Source organism: Lampetra planeri, chromosome 19 (genome assembly GCF_965212315.1).
Source record: "Lampetra planeri chromosome 19, kcLamPlan1.2.h2, whole genome shotgun sequence".
NCBI lineage: Eukaryota > Metazoa > Chordata > Hyperoartia > Petromyzontiformes > Petromyzontidae > Lampetra > Lampetra planeri.
In genome coordinates, this window is record NC_136125.1 from 7,907,539 (window position 1) to 7,929,738 (window position 22,200).

At 52.4% G+C, this 22,200-nt stretch overlaps 2 protein-coding genes across 3 annotated transcripts; both read left to right on the forward strand.

Annotated features, from left to right (window-relative positions):
• The first annotated feature begins 2,851 nt into the window (after positions 1-2,851).
• On the forward strand, positions 2,852-8,888 carry C19H7orf25 (chromosome 19 C7orf25 homolog). 2 transcript variants are annotated; one of them, XM_078602869.1, is made up of 5 exons: positions 2,852-2,929; positions 4,153-4,777; positions 5,187-5,436; positions 6,462-6,807; positions 7,749-8,888. In XM_078602869.1, exons 2-5 carry the CDS (start codon positions 4,201-4,203, stop codon positions 8,265-8,267), a joined length of 1,692 nt encoding a protein of 563 aa, XP_078458995.1. In that variant the 5' UTR covers positions 2,852-2,929; positions 4,153-4,200; the 3' UTR covers positions 8,268-8,888. The 2 variants fall into 2 exon arrangements, with proteins under 2 accessions (XP_078458995.1, XP_078458994.1); XM_078602868.1 differs by having other exon boundaries at positions 2,864-3,067.
• Positions 8,889-11,255: 2,367 nt separating this feature from the next.
• Positions 11,256-20,834, forward strand: LOC144724043 (alpha-galactosidase A-like). The gene is made up of 8 exons (XM_078602870.1): positions 11,256-11,385; positions 14,768-14,984; positions 15,963-16,137; positions 16,615-16,792; positions 17,252-17,346; positions 17,852-18,013; positions 18,684-18,881; positions 19,370-20,834. Exons 2-8 carry the CDS (start codon positions 14,773-14,775, stop codon positions 19,682-19,684), a joined length of 1,335 nt encoding a protein of 444 aa, XP_078458996.1. The 5' UTR covers positions 11,256-11,385; positions 14,768-14,772; the 3' UTR covers positions 19,685-20,834.
• Positions 20,835-22,200: the final 1,366 nt, after the last annotated feature.

Sequence of the window (22,200 nt, forward strand, 5' to 3'; positions counted from 1 at the left end):
GACTACGGTTCCCCAGTTCTGAACCCCAACTCCTGACCCCAAACCTTCACCCCCCACCCTATCACTGATCCCTAACCCATATACTGCACCCCACAAACCCCTAACTCCAAGCCCTAATCCCCAACTCCAACCCTTAACCTCCTAACTCCCTATCCCCAACCCCTAATCCCTAACTGCAACCCCGAACGGTAAACACCTAACTCCCAACAACTCCGTAGCCCCTCGACTCCTATAAACCCAGTAGTAGTAGGTTTTTACCCTTTAAACTGGTACAAAACTGACACCTTTATACAAGGCATCATGTTTGCAATAACCACAACACAAGCAGTCAAAATGCAAACAAAAAGAAACAACTCTGATAATGATATGCACTGTCCTTGAAGTTGATTGGTCCACACCCGAGACAGCTTTCCTTAGAGCCTAGTCTCCATTGGTGTTGGACCAGATGACGCCAAAAGGCGTACATTATCAGAGTTGTTACTTTTTGTTTGCATTTTGACTGCTTGTGTTGTGGTTATTGCAAACATGATGCCTTGTATAAAGGTGTCAGTTTTGTACCAGTTTAAAGGGTGAAAACCTACTACTATATTTTGCCACTGGTAAAGGAGGTCTCATAGTGTAAATCCTATAAACCCCTTTTCCCACAGCCTTTCCCCCGGCAACTGGATGGCACGGCATCATCTCCACGTGGCGTTCGTTTAACCACCCACCGCAAAGGAATGTCATTGCTGATGACGATGATGGCGGTGATGAGAGCAGTTGAAGGGACTGAATTGGATGTCAACGTGGCATATTGCAACTGGGGAAGAAGTCTCACCTCTCTAGATTTGAAGCTTTCGTGACTGCAAGGATTCATACTCTTAGGTTTTTGTCGGTAAAGTCACGTAGGTAAAACATTTTAAATTAATAAAAGTAAAATAAAACAAATTAAAAAAATTCACGACGCTTCGGAAGCAACACAAGCCTCCGTGTTCAGGTGGAACCGTCACAGCCACGACAGCTGTATCAAGTAAATGAGAGATCAGAAGAAATACTACCCCGTAAATATAGTATTTCTTGTGATCTCTCTTACTTGATACAGCTGTCGTGGCTGTGACGGTTCCACCTGAAGACGGAGGCTTGTGTTGCTTCCGAAGCGTCGTGAATTTTTTAATTTGTTTTATTTTACTTTTATTAATTTAATTTTTTTTACCTACGTGACTTTACCGAAAAAAACTAAGAGTATCTCACCTCTCTGTCGTTTAACGAACGATGATGGCCAATGGTGGTGGTTGTTGTTGGTGGTGGTGCTGCTGCTGGGTTGCCGGTAACAATTTTCCGCCCAAATCGTAACTCAATAATAATTCGGTTGTCGCGTCGTTGTTGTTGTTGTTGTTTGTCGTCGTTCTTGTTCATTGTAAAAGCGTCGTTTTTGAATCTAACGTCGAGATCGTTTTTAGTAAAACTACTGTGTAACGCCTCTACTTCGAAATAACATAATAGCGACGGCGATAAAGATGATGATGATGATGTTATTGAACAACTTAAATACTGTATTCATGTTTTTTAACCTACTGTACTAAAAGTAAACTTGGTGTTTAAAAAGAATTGATCTGCATGCATAAAACCACAAAACGTTGAAATGTGTGTCCTGTCTATTCGTTAATAACTCAAGAGAAGTTTAAAATAAAGTTGGTACTTATACCTGAGAAGCAATGGATTGTGAATTTTATCCGGCGGTTTAGTTTCCATACGTGTACAGTAGCGTAAACACAATCTGTTCTACAACGCGTTTTCATAACGCCAATTGGATATAACGTAATAAAAATATTAGGGAACACATTTTGAATAACGCGGGTGGTGAATTGGATATAACGCGATCGAGTGAACGGAACTACGTCGCGCGATTAGCAACAACCGGTTGCACCGCTGCCTCGGCGTACCATCACACAAGACGGGATGCTGCTGGATGCTTCTAGACTGCGCACACATCTCACATGTTATCGCGGTCTGTGCTTTACCACTACATTATATATTATTTATGATAACGCGATTTCTTTTCCATAATGCGGTGTTCTTCAGGAAACAAGACGGTATATCGGTAAGGCATAGCCCGCATGGTTGGCTACGTACGGTGCGAAAGAAGTTCATCATAGTGCAGTAGACTCTGGATTATCTGCGTGCGGTTTATCCGATTTGTAGATTAACTCCACACCTGAGATTTTGATATGAATTAATAACTCATGGATTTTCACTTCAGCCCAAATGAATAATTATCTAAAACCAGCTATACATTGTTATTCTTGGAAATGCTTATTACAAGTCACACGGTGCTTAAACCGAATAAATATGTTGCTCCGGTTATTCCGAAAATCCACGTGATCGCCTCTACAGTACAGTGGTTGCATATTTCTACAACAGTGGGGCGGAGTTTGGTTGATATTGATTGACGTGGCTCTGTGATGATCCACTTAGTGGGCGGACACTTCTACGCGGGAGCAGGAAAGTTATCATTGAGCACGTGCATCGATCGATCGTTCGATCATTAGTATTTGTCATAGAGATCCGTGGAAAATTTCTATTTTTGGACTGTCCGGTGTTTTCAATCATTCACGACCGTCCCCCCTCCCACCACCGTCATGAGCGCGGATAATCGAGTCGACTCGAACATACAAAGCCCGATGCAAACTCACACATCGAGCCGCACCTCCGGACTCAAATAGCGCCTCCACGTGGATTTCTGAACACGTTGCAGGGACGAGGTTGGGGGGCGGGGCGTTTGGGGGGCGGGGCGTTTGGGGGGCGGGGCGTTTGGGGGGCGGGGCGTTTGGGGGGCGGGGCGTTTGGGGGCGAGGGGGGGGAAGAGAGAACGCGATGACGTAACCACTCGACGTGACGACGTCACCGATCTACTTCCTGGTCCGTGACAGGGGCACCACGTGCCTGACTAGTGAGTGCGGCTGGGCCGGTCTCTTTGTCATCATCATCATCCTACAACAGCAGCAGCAACAACAACAACCATGGTCTATCCACCGCTATGCTTCGCCGTTAGCAGACTCTAAAGTCATAGTGGCGACGTCGGCGAGAGGTATTTCAAATCCTCCAGATCTCATCGCGGGACGTCTTGACACCCTGCGCCACCACCACACGCTGCATCGAAAATGTTGCACTGCAGTTGGCAACCCTGCACCACAGATTATCCTGACACCCAGCTTCACGGAACACTCTGACACCTCGCTCCATAGGACCTGGCACCCTTCACTACAGACCTGACACCCTGCGTCACAGACACTCTGACACCCAGCACCTTTAGACACTGACTACCCTGCACCATAGACTTGGCACCCTGCGTCACAGACACCCCGCACCGCAGATACCCTGGCACCTTGCACCAAGCACCCTGTCGCCATGCATTATACACGTACTCTGCCCCACAGATGCCCCGACACCCTGCAACACAGACATGAGCTACACAACCCGTTCCCTGGCGGAAGCCCCTGAATTCTGTAGAGGCCCCCAGATGTAACTCTGTCTCTGTGTGTCTGCATCTGTCTGCGTCTCTGTGTGTCTGCATCTGTCTCTGTGTCTCCTGTGTCAGAATCTGTCTGTCTCAGTATGTCTGTATCTGTCTCTGTGTGTCTGCATCTGTCTGTCTCTGTCTGCATCTGTCTGCGTCTCTGTGTATGCGTCTGTCTGTCTCTGTCTGCATCTGTCTCTGTCTGCATCTGTCTCTGTCTGCATCTGTCTGTGTCTGTCTGTGTCTGCATCTGTCTGTGTCTCTGTGTGTCTGCTCGGCAATGTCTCTGTTTACATGGCTGCCTCTGTATCATCTGTCTTACTTCGTGTTGTCGCTATATTTGTCTCTGCATTCTTGTATATCTATTTATGTGTGTGTTATGTATATTTGTGTGTGTGTTATGTATATGTGTGTGTGTATTATGTATATATTTCTGTATTTTGTCTGCTGTTTCTGGTTGTCTCTCTTTGTATTGCTCCGTATATTTTTGCTTGCTGCGGTTCACCGTGTCTATGTCTGTCTGAATTTCTACACCAGTCTAAATATCTCTTCATCTCTGTCTCTACATTTTTCTCTGCATCTGCGAGGTTATCGTTGTCTCTCCGTTTCCTCTGGGTATCTTTGATATCTAAAATCCAATACTTCCATCTGCACAGGCCCTACTCAATGCTGGAACATCTCTGACCCTGGATCCTGGCCCCACGATGTCCACAGCCGCCCGCCTGGAGGAGCTGCTGGTGCTGGGTCACGACCTCCTGCGGAGAACGGAAGAACTGGGGATCAAATCAGAACCTCACCTCCCAGATAGGTTTACAGGGTCCGTGCAGACCAAATCAGGACCTCTGAGCAGGGATGAAGTCTCTCCTCTGCTTGGGTCTGAACCAGGACCGCAAAACAACGAGGAGGTCCAAAGACGTTTAGAGACCGAACCAGGAACGGGGCGCAACGAGAAAGTCCCAGGTCCGCCAGAGACTGAACCAGGACCTCAGCAGCAGCACGAAGTCCCAAATCCACTTGTGACCGAACCAGGAACTCCGAGCGTGGACCAGGTGCCGAGTCCTCCGGTCCCCAAACTGGGCACTCGGGGCCGCCCCTCCGGCCTGGCCATGCTGCGCTCGAAGATCGAGGCGGAGATGCGCTTCCTGATGCGCGTGCAAGGCGGCCAGTGCAGGGAATCGCACGTGCGCAGCAGCAACCTCACCCAGCTGCGTGCGCTGCTGCAGGCCGCCGAGGCTCACGGCAGCGTCACGGCCGTGCTCAAGACGTTCCGCTACCGCGATGGTAGAGACGCGTGCGCGCAGGCAGGCGAACGACACGCGGGAGCCGTGCCACTCGCCAACACGAGCGGCTCGCTCGCCGCTAACAGGGTGCCAGAGTATTGATAACTACGGGAATGGATAAATAGCCGTTGCAGTGCTTCACTTGTTATTGGGCTTTAGTAGCCCTGTCTGTTACGAATGATGACCGTGCTTTACTAACCATGGTAGTGATTTACTAAACGTGATGTTAACTTCCAAAGAGATTGACATCTTAACGACCTTGACAATTTTATGTCTGAAGGTGAATTACCAGTGTCAGGTGCTGAGTTGTCAATATCTGGTGCTGCGTTCCCCGTATCTGATTCCTACTTCCCAGTATCTGGTGCCGACTCCTCAGCGTCCTCTGCCGACGTCCCCTGTTCCCCCCGCAGAGCTTGAGCAGCCGCGGGTGCTGCTGGTGGACGTGGTGGCGGAGGGCGGGCGAGCGTGGGTGAAGGCCGTGGGCCGCAAGGCGGACTCCCTTCTGGCGGCGTGGGCTGGCCGCTGCCCGCACGGCGTGCGCTGCGTGAGCGAGCAGGCGAACCTCTTCCTGCGCGCCGCGCAGCACAACCCGCTCCACTTCCACGCGCCGCGCGTCGTCTTCTCGTTCTACGGCGGCGTGCCCAGCCCTGTCGCTTGCAGGTGACTGGCGGCGAAGTGTTTGGCTGCCGGACATTGCCGCAGGAGATAATCCATATTCTTGGGTTTTTTCGGTAAGGTCACGTAGGTAAAAAATAAAAATAAATAATGATAAAAGTAAAATAAAATAAAAATAAATATTTTACTTTTATTAATTTTTATTTTTTACCTACGTGACTTTACCGAAAAAACCCAAGAATATGAATCCTTGCAGTCACGAAAGCTTCAAATCTAGGAGATAATCCACTTCATTGCACTATCATTTTGTGGCCTGGTCGCTTCTAAAAAAAGAGCTTAATGGCTGAGTGGGCCTTACCTGAATACAGAAGCTGGGCTTATCGTCAGCAGAGATACCTGTAAAATAATAACATCGTACTGCGGTTCGTTCCTAAGTGCGGATGTTTTGTAAGTTGGACGTTCTATCTCGGGGACTGCCTGTATTCAAATAAAACTTGTACAGTAATCGGCTACTTTTCTCGTGGTCGATTACTCCTCGGGCCTCTTTAAGAACAACGGCCACTCCCACATGCTGCCTCCTGAAGGCAGGAAACCCCCTAGAAGAGGCACCCACCGGCGTCACCAAGCCCCGCCTATCACTTCCCGTCCAGCGGTGAGACCTTATTTCCCCCCAACTGTTTTCGTGTTGTTCGATTAGCCGCGTAACTGAACTGATGATCGGTTAGGAGTCAAAGATTACTGAAATCAGTGCTTCTTAACCTTTACTGCAGCCTTGCACCCCTTTAGTTATCAATCGTTAAAAACATGTATAATGTTGATAAATACATAGGTGTGATGAAATGAAGTAGTTGTACTTACTTGCCCATGCTTAATTTGTCTTTTCGATGATTTACCTCCTAAAAAAATCTGGCATGTCTCGCACCCCCAGAAAGGGCATCCCGCATCCCCAGGGGTGCGTGCACCCCAGGGTAAGAACCACTGACTTAAAGAATCGGATAGCCTAGCTGTGCTATCGACTGCTTTGTCAGTGGGTAATCGTCAAATCCGCAACACAAAACATGACCCTCCAGGCTGCAGGAAATGGGGGTCACCGTCAGAGGGGACATCCTCCCGGGCGTCACCGATCCCCTGTCCGGGGCGATCGGCGGTGGCGAGGAGGAGGAGGAGCGTGGAGGAGACTCGGATTCCGACGATGAGGGCGAAGGAGGAGATTCGTGGGCGCCGTGGGGGGATGCACGCGCGGGCGCGAGGCTTGTGACGGCGAGCCCCCCAAGTTCCCCGGTTTGGACGCAGCCCCCGGCGGGGGGAGTGGGGGGCGGCGGTGGCTGCTGCTGCTCGCGCGTGAACCTCGACGTGACGACGATGCTCACGCTCGTCTCCGCGCTCAGCCACGGCGGGAGCCACTTCGCTTTCAAGGTGACGAGGAAACGCAAAAGGTTACGCGCCTGGGGGGAGGGTGTGTGATGAGAGACACCGGGGAGGGAGCATGGCCCCGCACAGATGTAATCACAGCAGCAGCAGTATCAGCGAGCTCGTAGTGGAACTCGGGCAATCGCTCCAGACCACTTGGTGATTGAGCACCAAACAGCAGCAGCAGCAGGAAAAATCACCTGTCAGGTTTCCATATCTTTTCCGTACGGCAATTGAAAAGAAACTCCCAAACCTTAACTGTCCATTGAGTCTGGTAATCCGTTCGATGGCATCGGGAGTTGCTCGATGCGTGGCGTCCGTGCCTCCTTTCTTAAGCGCAGCAGATCCACACTTCTCGTTCACAATGGATCGGGCGGCTTTCTGTCGTTTCCCATTTATGAAGGAAATAGCCGCACCTGCCGTGCGTCGTTGGAACAATCCAGTTGCCGCGATCCTGGGGTGCATTGCGATCTACGGTTGAAATGCGTATTACAAATTAAAATAATTATTGTTATAATTTTTTTTCAATAATATATTCTTGCTTTACCATGTGTGCATCGTCCCGTTCACACGGCCTTGTTTGCACTGCCTGTTCATCCGTTTGTGCCGTATCTCCGCTGTGTGCTACCCTTTGTCGTCTATCTAAACATCTGTCTTGTTCCGTCTCGTTTGCTCCGATGATTGACGGTTCAAATCCAGCAGTTGTCCTGATTTATACTGCGGGCCTAATATTAACCTTAATAATCGACTTCTCTGGGAAGACTAATGCCATTCATCACTCGTATAAATTAGTCTCTTCCCGGTCTCTCGAGTTCTCACCGGGTTACACAAAATAACGTGAAAATTTGATTTGAGAGCGACGGGTTTGCGGCGCGCCTACCGAACGTTCCCGTGCTAAACTAACGACCACCCCACACGCGACCCCCCCCCCCCCCGTCGCTCTTCAGGAGCAGGTGCTTGCCGAGCAGGCCGCGGAGGAGCGCACCGACCCCGTGCTGCCCGCCCTCGTCCACTTCCTGCACGACAAGCTCCTGGTCGCGTGCGACTCGGCCGCTCGCGACTTCTCCTCCATCCTGGGCACGCTGGGGGGGCCCCGGGAGAGGGCCAGGGCCCGGGGCCTCATGGGGCGCGTCGCCGTCGTGGCCGACGGACCGTCGGCCCGGGCGCTGGGGCTCGCGGTGCGGGGCCGCGTGACCCCCCGCTCGGTGGCCGTGTTCGGGACGGGCGACGAGCTGCGGGCGGTGACGGCCACGGCCAACGCGGGGCTGGTGAGGGCCGCGGCGCAGCAGGGAGTGGCCTTCGCCGTGTTCCTGCACCGCCCGCGCGCCCTCACCGAGGGGAAGGAACGCGACGCGGCGAGGCTGCCCTCGGCGCGGCGACGCGACGACGGGCGGGAGGAGCAGGAGGCCGAGGAGGAGCTGTGGAGAGAATTCACGGCGGGAAAAGTAGGCCAACAACAGGACTGACATTGCGGACGGAGGAGGCCCATCGCTGCAAACGTTCACCCGGTCGGAATTACGCACGGCGGCAATCATCGCCGCCTGTCAGTAGACTGATTGCCTCTGCTTGGAGGCCAGGCACTGGTGCATGGGCCCTTTGTGTTAAATGTTTAATTATTATTTTTACACTTGGTTACCCAGGAATGCCTGAGTCTCAACACTTTTTTCAAGAGGGTCCTGCCAAGTTTATGCAGTACGGTATGATGTTGCTGCTCTGTGTGACCCCTATTCAGTAATTTTTCTCAATTTGTATGTTTTTGCCAATACCGATTTCTGTACATTGCGTGGTTTATTTTAGAAAATAAGATATTTTAGAAAATAAATCACATGGGGAGAGACCATACAAACTCCACACAGAAAAGGCACCCACGTCGTGAAGTGTCCTGCAGCCAAACAACAACAATAACAACTATACAGTCATTTTTGGCACATCTTGGGTTAGCATGATAAAAAAAAAACTGCATGCGTGACGACGGAGCGGTCACATGACCCTCCTGGCCCGTGACGGGCCGTTGAGTAACGTGTACCGCTAAACTGCAGTATGCAGCCGTTTGTTTTGGAATAAAGATTATTTTTGAAGCATTAAAACAATGTCAATGAGAATCTTTCGACATGTGAGACTATAAACGCTCAACAATTATACGCGATATCATTGCCCACACAAGAGGTTGAATGGTAGCTCATTGTCGGTCGTGGTCGGTCATCCACTGCTGGATGAATGCCTCGCCAAGACACCGCCACTTCTCAAGATCCTGCGATGAAGGGAGGTCCAGGATCCAAGTGCGAAACGGATCCAGATATCCTGGGTGCCACTGGCATTGCTTTAACCGTGGCCGGGAATCAAACTTCCCACAATATCGGCATACGCCATGAATCATAGTCGAAATCTAGCGTTGCGTTATCGTGATCCTAAGATCCAACTGTAATCCATGATTACTCGCCACATGCCCGGCTGGTACGGTGTTAGGAAGCGTTTCCACAGTGCCTAACCATATTTACAACAAAAAATTAGTCACCAGGTTCGTCAATAACAGTGTGTGGCCTTTAAAGGAAAATATATAGTAAGCGACGTTTCGCCTAAGGGCCATTCATAGCACATATATAGAGGCCAGTAGAGCGATAGAATGGAATATAAAAGTTGAGAACTGCACTTGAATACATGGGGGCCTGATGAGAATTCAATTTTTTCATGTGTCCTGATGATCACGTTTGTAAAGTGGCATATGATAGTAGCTATTGGGCAACGAAATCTCTTACGTAATAAAATAAAATCTATTGACTGAACAAACTAATGTTTACAGCATTGCAGGGTAGAATTAGGAAACATTGCTGGAGCCTTGTTAGGTTATGGCAAGAATTTGTGAGGTCTGTGCGTCGAGAAAAATAGGGACATGATGGTGATGATGCTGCTGTCCGAGTCTATCCTCCACATCATGCTATCGACCGTACTTCCAACGCTCAGTGATGGTGATGATCACACATCTGTCCACCCCTCATCAGTGCCCTACCTTATTACACACCAAGTCAGACTTTATTGGTGTCACCCCGTGCCCCTTATACATCTCAACGTTCATCCTACAAATTCCCATCTAAAGAGAGAAACACAAACAAATGTACTTTTTTTTTGCTCGTATTGAAACGTCTGTACGCCATATGGACCTGAAAACTCAAAGTCCCTGTACAAGAATACGGGGTCAACCGTACGGGTTGACAGATATGTGATCAGGATGGGAGGCAAACACAATAACGAGAAGATGCAGCTAATCTGGCTGTGACGGTCCCACCTGATGACGGAGACTTGTGTTGCCTCCGAAACGTCGTGAAATTTTATTTTTATTTTTGTTTTGTTTTATTTTACTTTCATTACTTTTAATGTTTTACCTACGTGACTTTACCGAAAAAACCTGAGAATATAACGAGAAGAGGCGTTTTTTTTAATCGAACTCGGTAACCCCCCACCTCTATAGTCTAAGAGCCGCAATGCACCACGGTGGTTGAATTCGAGGCGGTGGCTCCTTAATAAAGAACGGTCACGAAGCGGTGCTTAGAAAGAACCGCCAGTTAATCCCCACCTTGACGTCTGGAGTTCGCCTGTCTCTTTCTTTCCCCGTGTTCGCGTGGATTTTTCGTCCTCCGGGTTTCCCCCTCCACCTCCAGAATCTCGCCTCGAGAGAGCAAATTGACGACTCGCTCGGAACGTCCACACGGCCACAAGCCACTTGCGTTCAGCGCCATCTCATTCAGTGGTCGCCAGGTCGCCGCCGCTGCTGAAAAACAAACAATAGCCACGTAGCTCAGTGCGCCTTACCTGGTTGACATTTTTATTTTATATTTTTAAAAACCGAGGTAGTTGAGTGTTTTAGTTTGATGATGGAGGAGGATGATACATTGTTTTCCCCCTTTTATCTGGCAACAAAACTGACACCTTTTTTACAAGGAGTCATGTTTGCATTGACCACAATACCTGCAGTCGGAATGCAAACAAAAAACACAACTCTGATAATGTATTCACTGTCCTTGAAATGGATTGGTCCACACCCGAGACAGCTTTCCTTAGAGCCTAGTCTCACATGGTGTTGGACCAGATGACGCCAAAAGGCGCACAACTCAAAGACAATGCACCATCAGAGTATGAGAGCTCGGGGCAAGCATTTACACCATTGGAACCTCATTTACCAGTAGAAACATATGATAATTGTTTTTTTTACCCTTTTATTTGGCAACAAAACTGACACCTTTGCATAGACCACAATACCTGCAGTCGGAATGCAAAAAAAAACATAACTCTGATAATGTATGCACCGTCCTTGAAATGGATTGGTCCACACCCGAGACAGCTTTCCTTAGAGCCTAGTCTCAAATGGTGGACCAGATGACGCCAAAAGGCGCACAACTCAAAGACAATGCACCATCAGAGTATGAGAGCTCCTCCCGATTGTCGAGGAGGAGTCGCCGCCGCCGATTCCGCAGCGCCACCGCGTGGCCACTGGGGGCTTCGGCGGCTTCATCACCCGGAACTCGGCGCTGAGAGCGCAGCGGAGAAACACAACGACCCCTTCTCCTCTCGCTGTGCCACCTCGCTCTGGTGAGCCTCCGTGTGTGTGTCCGTGTCTCTCTGGCGTGTGTCTCTCTGTGTGTCTCTCTGTGTGTGTCTCTGCGTGTCTCTCTGCGTGTGTCTCTGTGTGTGTCTCTGTGTATCTCTGTGTGTCTCTGGTGTGTCTCTCTGTTGTGTCTCTGATGTGTCTCTCTGGCGTGTGTCCGTGTCTCCCTGCTGTGTCCCCGTGTCTCTGTGTCCCCGTGTCTCCCTGGTGTCCCCGTGTCTCCCTGGTGTCTCTGCGGTGTGTCCGTGTCTCTCTGTATCTCCGTGTCTCTCTGTGTGTCCCGTGTCTCTCTGTGTGTCTCCGTGTCTTTCTGTATCTCCGTGTCTCTCTGTGTGTCCCGTGTCTCTCTGTGTGTCTCCGTGTCTCTCTGTGTGTCCGTGTCTCTGGCGTGTCCTCGTGTCTCTCTGTGTCCCGTGTCTCTCTGTGTCTCCGTGTCTCTTTGTGTGTCCCATGTCTCTCTGTGTGCCCCGTGTCTCTCTGTGTGTCCCGGTGTCTCTCTGTGTGCCCCGTGTCTCTCTGTGTGTCCCCGTGTCTCTCTGTGTGTCCCCGTGTCTCTCTGTGTGTCCCCGTGTCTCTCTGTGTGTCCCGTGTCTCTCTGATGTGGCCCCGTGTCCCCACGTCTCTCCGTCTCCTTGCTGAGTCTCCTTTATCCGTGTTTCTGTCTTCCTGGCGAATGCCCGTGTTTACATGTGTCGTGTCTGTCTCAGCGTCTGCCTGGTTCGTCCCTTAGTCTCCGTGTGCCACGTCTACGTGAAGATGTGTCTCCGATACACAGTAGCCACAGCTACGATGTGTCTCTGTGATGAGTCCTGGTGTCTCTGATGAGTCCTGGTGTCTATCTCTCTCCTTGTCTCCCTCTCTGCATGTCTCGGTGTCTCCCTGTTGTCTCCTGTGCGTCCCCGACTGATTATTTTTAGATTATTTTGCTGCTATAAACTTCCACGTGATAAGCCACTTCTTGTTGAGCTATCATTTGTGGACAGATCGCTTGTGAAAGAAGAAGCTAATAGCTCAGGGGGCTTTACCTGGAAAGATACAGGACAGTATTTTATTTTTTATATTTTTTCAAAGGGTTTTGCTTATTTTTTTCTATACTTTGCACTCATATTGTATTGTTGTAAGGTTCTAACCTGCCTTTTACTGTGAAAAAACAGCTGTATAGCTCATCGGATTCCTCCAGTATAAATAAACATTCTAATTATGATTCTGAGCCGCTTCTAATTGATCGAGACTGGCACGCGAACCCAGACAGCGACTTGACTATAACCTCAATCCTATCTCAGACCCAGACATCAACCCACAAGCCAATCTCTATCCCTACCCCTAACCAAAACCCAATCCCCAAAAATGAATCCTACCCGTGACCCTACCTGGGTTATAACCTTAATATGAGTTCTAACCTTTTTATTGTCCTTCCCCGGCAAAACCGATTAGCAAGGTTGCTTACGTACGGTGCGAGAGAAGTTCAACATACATACAAACGAACTGGGCTACCAACAAGCAAACTAACCCGAGCCCTCACCCCAACCTCATCCCTCGTGCCGACTGTCTCTTCTGCCTGGTGTGTCAATACCGCCACTCGGCAGGCAAATGCGGCCAGGCGTGGTGCTGCCTACCCACATCCCCTTGTGTGCCGTGCCAGCAGACACAAAGAAAAAGCCCCAATAATCTCATGGGATCTTCGTCCTTGTTGTTGGCATGCGGATGTTCGGGTTCAGGTGAGATCAGCTGATGTATGATGTATGACAAAGACGAATATAAAGGCCCCCCGTGTAACCCAAACAGACGCTTGGGGCAAGTGTCGCATGGAAGCACACGTGGAATGCCAGCACGGTACACTGGGGGGGGTGGGGGGGCGGTGTGGCCAGAACCACGCCCGGCCGTCTTTGTCTCTCCCAATTGGTGACGTTACTTCCACACCGAAACCTAGGGGAGGCCCAGTACCAGTTCAGATATTCGTCACTGATGTTGTCCGTGAGCGGGAATCGAACTTGGGTGGTCAAGTTTCGTAGCGCAGTGCGCCAATCACTAAACTACTGCTCTCCCATACAAAGAGATAAAGGCAAACCCACGCACATCCACCACTGCACACTATTCCTGTCTCCCCGCATTTACCACGCTTCACCCCACCTTTCACCCCACTCTGGGCGAACAGTCAAATCACACAAGTCACATTACAGTCGCAATACGTGATGTGTGTGTGTATGTTGAACTTCTTCCGCGCTGTACGTAGCCAACCGTTCTCATCGGAGGCGTGAGGGCAGGACAACAAACTAAACACAAAACGCAGTTGTAAGGAAATGAGATTTCAATCTAGATGACTTAAAAGTGCATAGCTCCAGTGGCTTCCTAATATCGGAAGGAAGAGCGTTCCAGACGGCCGCAGAAGCGCATCTGAAAGCGCAGCGCGATGACCGTCGATGGCCAGCCAACAGCCGCTGCGAGGATGACCGGAGTCCGCGTGGTGATTTGCGCTCGTTGATGACGACGGTGACTCTTCTAGCGCAGAGCTCTCGTTGTGTTCCCCCAGTGACGGAGATCACCCTCGGCGGTGGTCGTGACTTCGCTCATCAACAGGGGCAGTTCCACGATTTCGGACGTACATTTCGGACACTCGTTAGCAGAGGGCATTTTCTCACGGTCGTGTACGTCGCTCGGTGGTGGCGTCTTCAGAATCGGAATATTTATTTATGCTGGAGGAATCCGATGAGCTATGAAGCTCTTTTTCACAGATGTCCAGTAGGGGCAAAACACGACAGGAGTGAAATTTATTGGAAAGGTAAACAAAACACTTGAAAAAAAATGCTAATAACACTAAAGTAAATTTTTTTATCTTACCATGTTACAGCCCACTGAGCTATTCGCTTGTGCATGTTAGGCGTCGATCAATTCGGACCGCAAATCGGTAAAAAATTATTTGTCCATCTCTTTTGCGAAGGGAGAATCGCACATAATAGAACACCATGGCGGCCGTGTCACATGTACTCGGACGACTTACTTTTTCCTCCAAGCTGGGGTGGGGGGGGATGGTGGCGGTGCATCCTGTTTTGTGCGTGTGTGTGTGTGGGAAACCATCGACGCATTCCAGAAATATAGCTATCGTTTCTATGACTATGGATATACCCAGTAAAAAAACAGCATTGAGCCAACGTAGGCATGTGGTTTGAATCGTTGGCCCAACTTTGGCCCAACGTTCAAGGTTGCCTGAGTGATGAGGCTCACAATGATACCCCGTGTGTATCATTCGGACGATGTTCAAATTTTTAAGCGCGTGTGTGTGTGTTTGCTTGCCAAACGTGTGACACTACCCAGGGTCTAAAGACGCCGTTTGGCTTAAGCGCGGGATATATATCCGTGTCTCTGCAGGTGTCATGCCTGTCCAGGTGCCAAGTCAGGTGTCTCGAGGGACGGCTGCACGGCTGCTGCCACTGCTGCTGCCACTGCTGCTGGGGCTCTTCATGTTCGGGGGCCCCGTGGGAGCCCTGGACAATGGATTGGCGCTCACCCCTCCAATGGGCTGGCTACACTGGGAGCGTTTCATGTGCAACACGGACTGCCGCAGCGACCCAGACAACTGCATCAGGTGCGTCTCTGTGGCCTCAAAGTGCATCGAGCTTGGCACAAGTACTTTGGTCACAGATTTTCATGTGTGGCGTCTGTGGGTAGGAATCAAACACAGGTTTCCAGTGGACATTTAACAATGGGCCAATGTTGGGTCAACGGTTCCAACCACATGCCATAGTTGCTGTAACGTTGCGTGCTTACTTGGTCACTGCTGATGTTAGCTGTGGCTGGGAATTGAACCCCGGTAAAGCCATGAGGACCCGTTTTTAGAGTATTATAACAACACCGCCCCCCTTACACCCATACACACGTAAAACGCGCACACACACAACTCCTGCACACTCAACAAACCCATGCACAAACACACGTACACACAGAAACATTGATTTACTCACATACTGATGCAGACGCACATTTACCCACTCACAGACACACCCAAACACACACATTACAAATAATAACGGCAGCCGTTATCCACTATGTGGCGGTGACATCACCACTTGAAGTCTCGAAGGCTCGCTGGCAGGAGGCAGAGGTCGCAACCGGGTACCCGATACCCGTACCCTACCCGATACCCAGCTACCCGTATCCGGCCGGGTACGGGTACAGGTACCCGTTTGCGACCCTGGTGCGGCCGGGTACGGGTACGGGTAGGCCGTGAGGTACTGGTGAGTAACCGTTTGTCACTCATTTTGGGTAGGGTACGGGTACGGGTAGCGTACGGGTACCCATACCCGGCCGGGTACGGGTACGGGTACCCGTTTGCGACCCTGGTCCAGCCGGGTACGGGTAAGGAATCAAAACCCGTTTGCGACCTCTGGCAGGAGGGCACAGGACAGGCCCAGGTATTATGGGTTGACTGACTGAAATGACTGGCAGATGCACCACCTGTACTCCTCACGGTGCCACTGTGTAATATGAAACATTCCACACACGCACTAACGAACGAGCCCTCACCGCTTCTTCCCTTACGCCCCCCCCCTCACCCCCTCCACAGTGAGAAGCTGTTCATGGAAATGGCCGACATAATGGCGACGGAGGGCTGGCTGGACGCCGGCTACGAGTACGTGTGCATCGACGACTGCTGGCCGGCGGCCAAGCGCGACGCTCAGGGCCGCCTGCAGGCCGATCCCGAGCGATTCCCGTCTGGCATCAAGGCCCTGGCGGACTACGTGAGGCCGTCGCACGCACCCCGCCGATTGGCGATGGCCGCCGCCACCACCGCCCTCCCCCCCCCAGCCGTCCCCGGGTAGATTTCTGCAAGGAGTATCATCGCCTCCTGTTGGCAGAACAATGCCCGTTTTCAGGCCAGTTGCCTCGTGCGAACGCAGGGGCAGCTGGCACTGGGGGTGTCCTTTAAAATGTGTTGAGATGAGACGTGTAAAGTCGACTGTGGCTCGTAAAGTGCTCCCCCAGACACCTCGGGCGCTCTCTCGATAACAAATAAGTAAAATTTCGATTTAATGCTTTCGTGGCTGCAGGGATTCATCTTCCTGGTTCTTTCGGTAAAGTCACGTAGTCGAGGACCGTTCCGGCCTTCATAGGTGCTCGCTAACAGCACTTGCCCTTACAGCCTGACAAGGCTATACGGGGGATCTTTGTGTGTGTGCGCGTGTGTAAACTCTCCGTGGCGGCCCGCGCGTGTGCAGGTTCACGCCCGCGGGCTCAAGCTCGGCATCTACAGCGACGTGGGCCCCACCACGTGCGCCGGCTACCCCGCCAGCTACGGCTCCTACGAGGTGGACGCGCGCACCTTCGCCGAGTGGGGGGTCGACCTGCTCAAGTTCGACGGCTGCAACCTGCCGAACATCAGCGTGCTCGTGGAGGGTGGGTTGCACGCTCGAGGGCGCGTGCCTTCGCCGCACAGTTGCACAATCGGGCAGTGCCTTCTGCTAACACTCGCCTCCCAGCCCCCCCCGCCAACGGTCTGCGAGGCTAAAGTGAGCGGGGGCAGGGGGGGGGACCGTTGTCTTGTTCCCGTGGAGCGGTAGCGGGTAGCGCTGTGCTGCGCTACGAACCCGGCGACCGGAATTCGATTTCCGCGCATGGCCAACACCAGTCACGGGTGATCTGAACCCGTCCTGGGCTTCTCCTAGGTCGACTCGGCCTCAAAATGAGTACCTGGTGCGGTGGTGTGTAAACATCGCTCCCCAGGGAGACAAAGGCGGCCGGGCGTGGTGTTGGCCACCCACCCCCTCGTGTGCCGTGCCGGCCTTCATAGGCGCTCGCTAACAGCACTTGCCCCAACAGTCTGTTAAGGCTACACGGGGGATCTTTGTCTTGTAGGTTACAAGAACATGTCGATCGCTCTCAATGCGACCGGGCGGCCCATGGTCTACTCGTGCGAGTGGCCCCTCTACTCGTGGGGAGAGTACATCAAGGTAACGTGCGCACGCACGCACACACGCACACACGCACGCACGCACGCGTGGGTATCCCGATAGCATCGAGTTCACTTTGTTTAACCAGGTGAGAACTTAAGGGACCAGGGTGAGTCATTGAGACCTGGGCCATTTGAGTAACTAGTAATTCCAGCGGCCGCCCTTAATTTTCGCAAGATTAGGCCATTGTGTGCTGGTGTCAGGGCCCACATTTGCCAAACTCAAAACTGATCTGCATTTACAGTACTCAATGGTGAATACGCACAGCAATCATCTCCCCCCTCTACTGGCAGAATAATGCTCCAGGTCACTCCTTGCGAACGAGACTCCGTCCTGGTCTCCTGGTTAAACAAGAAACTTAAATAAACGTGAAAGCCCTCACCCTAACTCCTCCTCACTCCCTTGCCCGCTCTCCCCACTCCTCGCACCGCCGCCACCTCCACTCGCGCCGCAACCCTCCTCGGTGTGCGCGCGAACACGCGTCCACGCGCTACACGCCACGCAGCCCAACTACACGCAGATCCGCCGCTACTGTAACCAGTGGCGCAACTCGGCGGACGTGGAGGACTCGTGGCAGAGCGTGCGCAGCCTGGCCGACTGGGCCGCAAACCACCAGAGCCTCATCGTCCCCGCCGCCGGGCCTGGCGGCTGGAACGACCCAGACATGGTTGGGCCTGGACGGACGCGATGACATCGCAACACCACAACACCACAACAACACCACTGTGACAACACCGCAACACCACTATGATGACACTGCGACAACACCACAACACCACCGCGACGACACCACAACACCACCGCGACGACACCACAACACCACCACAACACCACCACCACAACACTACCACCACAACACCACCACCACAACACCACGACGACACCACAACACTACCACCGCAACACCACAACACCACCACGACACCACCACCACAACACCACCACCACAACACCACAACAACACCACAACACTACCACGACACCACCACGACACCACCACGACACCACCACCACAACACTACGACACCACCACGACGACACCACAACACTACCACGACACCACCACGACACCACAACACCACGACACCACCACCACGACACCACCACGACACCACCACAACACCACCAGGACGACACCGCAACACTACCACGACACCACCACCACGACACCACCACGACACCACCACCGCGACACCACCACGACACCACCACAACTCCACCAGGACGACACCACAACACTACCACAACACCACCGCGACAACACCGCAACACTACGACGCGTCGGAGCAGTGGCTTGCTCACAATCGCGCGCGTGCCTCTGTGTGTCGCCGCCGTAGCTGGTGATCGGGAACTACGGGCTGAGCCACAGCCAGCAGGTGACGCAGATGGCGCTGTGGGCGATCATGGCGGCGCCGCTCATCATGTCCAATGACCTGCGCAACCTCGACGGATTCTCTCGCAACGTCCTGCTCAACCCGCACGCTATCGCCGTCAACCAGGACACGCTGGGCCGGCAAGGCACGCTCGTGGCCAAGGTGCGCGCCCGCTCCAGGCAAACGACGTCCGACTTACGCAATCGCACGCACGGACCGAACGGCAACGCTCTCAGCCGGATACGAGCACCGATTCGAACGCCAACATTGAGTCTAACTCTGAGCCTAACGCTAACGCTGAACCTAACTCTAATGCTGAACCTAACTCTGAGCCTAACGCGAACACGGAGCTTAACATTTAATCCAATGTTAACATCGAGTCTAACGCTAACACGAAGCCTAACATGAAGCCTAACACCGAGTCTAATGCTGACATGGAGCTTAACATTTAATCCAATGTTAACTCCGAGTCTAACGCTAATACTGAGTCACATGCCAGGACCCGAGTCTTACCGCCAACCCTCTAGAGGGAGCTGTCCAGAGCCGTCTCGGGCCCTTGCACTAGCGGTGCTGTGAGAGCAAGCGATCCATAGCGGTGCCTCTACCCCGTTACCCCCCCCACCCCCCTGCCACCCTCGCCCCCCGCGCAGCTCAAGAACAACGTGGACATGTGGCGGCGCGAGCTGGCGGGGGGCGGCCTGGCCGTGGTGCTCGTGAACCGCAACCAGATTGGCGGGCCGGTGCTGGTGAATGTGTCCCTGTCGGCCTGGGGGCCGCTGGGGGCGAGGGTGGCGCGGGCGTGCACTCCACGGTGCGCCGTGCGGGTCGCGCTGCCGCCGGGCGACACGACGTTCCTGCGGTTGCAGGGCCAGGCGGTGCGGGTGGCGGTGAACCCCACGGGTGCCGTGCTCTTCACCGTGCATCCCCACGGCGGCCTGCCGCGGCCGTGGGTCGGCGTGCTCTAACGCTGCGGTGGAGGCTGGAGGACGTCGGAGGTGGTGCGGTGGCAGCGGAGATACGGGAACTTTGCGAGGGGTTTTAGTTTTGGGGCAATTTGTTCGACTCCGCCGGCAATTTGCGACTCGCCGACGCCACGGCTGGAGCTCGCGCGAGTGGTCGTCGTCGGTGTTACGAGCGAAATAAAACGGTTGCATTTTTTGGGGGGTTAGTTCCACCGGAAAAGTCGGGGCTGTAGGAACCGGGTGGGACCAGAGATGTGGAAAGGGTGGGGCTAATCGAATAGGAATAAGTTTTGCTGGCTGGCTGGCGTGCGGGCGGCGGGCAAGTGCGTGGCGGTGACGATATCCGCATCTCGCATCGTTGAGCCAGGTCCGATCGTGCGGACGTCACGCCTCCCCTCACCCACTCTCCACCCCGGCCATATATCCTGCAAAAATAAACTAAACTATAGAAACGAAACAATTTAACTCTAAACTAAATGCACCAGTTTCAGATGTCACTCGCCGGGAATCAAACTCAGGTCACCGAGGTTCGGTACACTCAAGACCCAGACTGCGCCACTGTTCCACCCCAGCAGCGATTATCCCACGTGTTTTAATTCACTAACGTTTAACCAAAACGTGTGTGTAATTATAACCGAGCTGGGCATGATTATAATTGACCTGGGCTCAATTATAATTGCGCCTATGACCAAGCCACTCGGAATGCACCGTAGCCTGGTTACTGTTCCGATGAACGGCCACCCGTGCACAGCACGTCGCTGCTCGAGGCTGCGCGGGGACACGTGGTGTAGGTGTCAATGTTTTGAATGCACGTGCGCATGAATCGGTCACCAAATTAACGCTTTGGCCCCACCATAGGAATGTGGAATTGTCACCTCCAGCTCAGGAGCTTTAACCACCTTTCGTTAAGTGCAGGGATCACTTTGCCTTAAAATAGACGCGCGTGTGTGCGTGTGTCAGGAGACGTAATGCACCTAGCCTGGCACAAGCGCCGTGGCGACATCGCCGCCACTTGGTGGCGAACGGCGGTTGTTGTTGCTGCGTACGATGCGTTGCACGCTGTGCTGCTGTATGATACCGTGTACCGTGTGTATACCTCATGACATGTATGGTACGTGCTGCATCGTGTAAATACAGTCGCTGTCTTTGTGGAGTCGCGAGTGATTAGTTCAGGGATATTGTTTACATCACTGGTGATGCAGGGAGTGGATGTGTGTCTTGTGAACGTGAGGCAGTGGTAGGTCATGTCGGGCAGAACAAGATTTCCCCAAGTCCAATCCACGCCACCCACCACCATTCAAATGCAAATGAATGAATCTCGTTACATGCTGAACTTGCCTGATGATTGCAAAACGCATCCCACGTGATGTATTAGAATGCCGATTCTCTATCTAACGTGGGGAAAATAAGTACACACACACGATATATTTATTTGGATCAGGTCCTGCCACGTGGGACAAAGATCCCCCGAGGGGGAGTTGGTGTGCCCCGGAACTACGCCCGGCCGTCTTTGTCTCTCCAAGTCTTGATGAGTAACCATTTGCAGCTGAGCCGATTTAGGAGAGGCCCAGGATCGGATCAGATAATCGCCACTGCGGTGAGCCACGGCGAGGATTCGAACTGGGGACGCCAAAGTTCGTGGCACAGGTTCGCTAACCACACCGCGGTGTGTGTGTGTGTGTGACACGCAGAGCCGTCCCCAGGGTACGGCGAATCGGGGGCGACCGCCCCGGGCCCCGCGCTTTGGGGAGGGGGGAGGGTCCGCGCTTCGATGTCAGTGCCAGATGTAATATTTCCGGTTTAGTTTGAAGGCGTCAGAGACGGCCCACACAGACACGCCGCACGCGCCACGCACAAACGGCACGTGGTCGCGACACGATTCCTTCACTCGTTCATATCTCACAAGAGAGGCTCCTGATTGCCCGTCAACATCGGGCAGTTTCGCCAGCATCGGTTCGAGCAAGCCTGACTGCTGATGAGATAGTGAGCGTCGAAACCGGTCCAGGGTTGTGCTCGTATAGAGAACCAGTGCTGCTGATGAGATGCACTCCCAGAATGCCGTGCGTGTGGCTGATGGGTTGCGTCACAATATAATCTATACTACTTTTGTTTTACGTGGCGAGAGACAAATATGGGAAGGATGTACGATTTAGTTGAACAGGCCTACTCTGAGTCTTGGTAGAACTGTTGCTGTCTGTGTGAGTCGGCTGACAAGTGGGGCTCATTGAGCCAAAGTAAGCCCCGACAGACGCGACCAAGTCTTCATAAAGTAAAAAATATCAGTGTGAAAGTTTTCTATTTGCACACGCGCGCACACACACACACGTGTATACAATACTGTATAACAAAATCATACCTCAATGTATAAGAAGTATGTTGCTACCGCTGTGCTTCTGAGCACGCCCTGCCACCAACGTGGTGCGTTGTACGTGATGGAGTCGAACTCAAGCTTTATGTCCCAAAGCGAAGGCTTATTCGGAGTGAAGTAAGACACAACCGTTGCTACCACCACGCCTCCT

Excerpts from the sequence above, each read along its gene's own strand:
- C19H7orf25 (XM_078602869.1), top strand. The coding sequence starts at position 4,201 with ATGTCCACAGCCGCCCGCCTGGAGGAGCTGCTGGTGCTGGGTCACGAC. Across the intron at positions 5,437-6,461 it reads CCCAGCCCTGTCGCTTGCAG|GCTGCAGGAAATGGGGGTCA; the intron begins GTGACTGGCGGC and ends ATGACCCTCCAG. Across the intron at positions 6,808-7,748 it reads GGAGCCACTTCGCTTTCAAG|GAGCAGGTGCTTGCCGAGCA; the intron begins GTGACGAGGAAA and ends GTCGCTCTTCAG.
- LOC144724043 (XM_078602870.1), top strand. The coding sequence starts at position 14,773 with ATGCCTGTCCAGGTGCCAAGTCAGGTGTCTCGAGGGACGGCTGCACGG. Across the intron at positions 16,138-16,614 it reads TCAAGGCCCTGGCGGACTAC|GTTCACGCCCGCGGGCTCAA; the intron begins GTGAGGCCGTCG and ends GCGCGTGTGCAG. Across the intron at positions 16,793-17,251 it reads CATCAGCGTGCTCGTGGAGG|GTTACAAGAACATGTCGATC; the intron begins GTGGGTTGCACG and ends TTTGTCTTGTAG.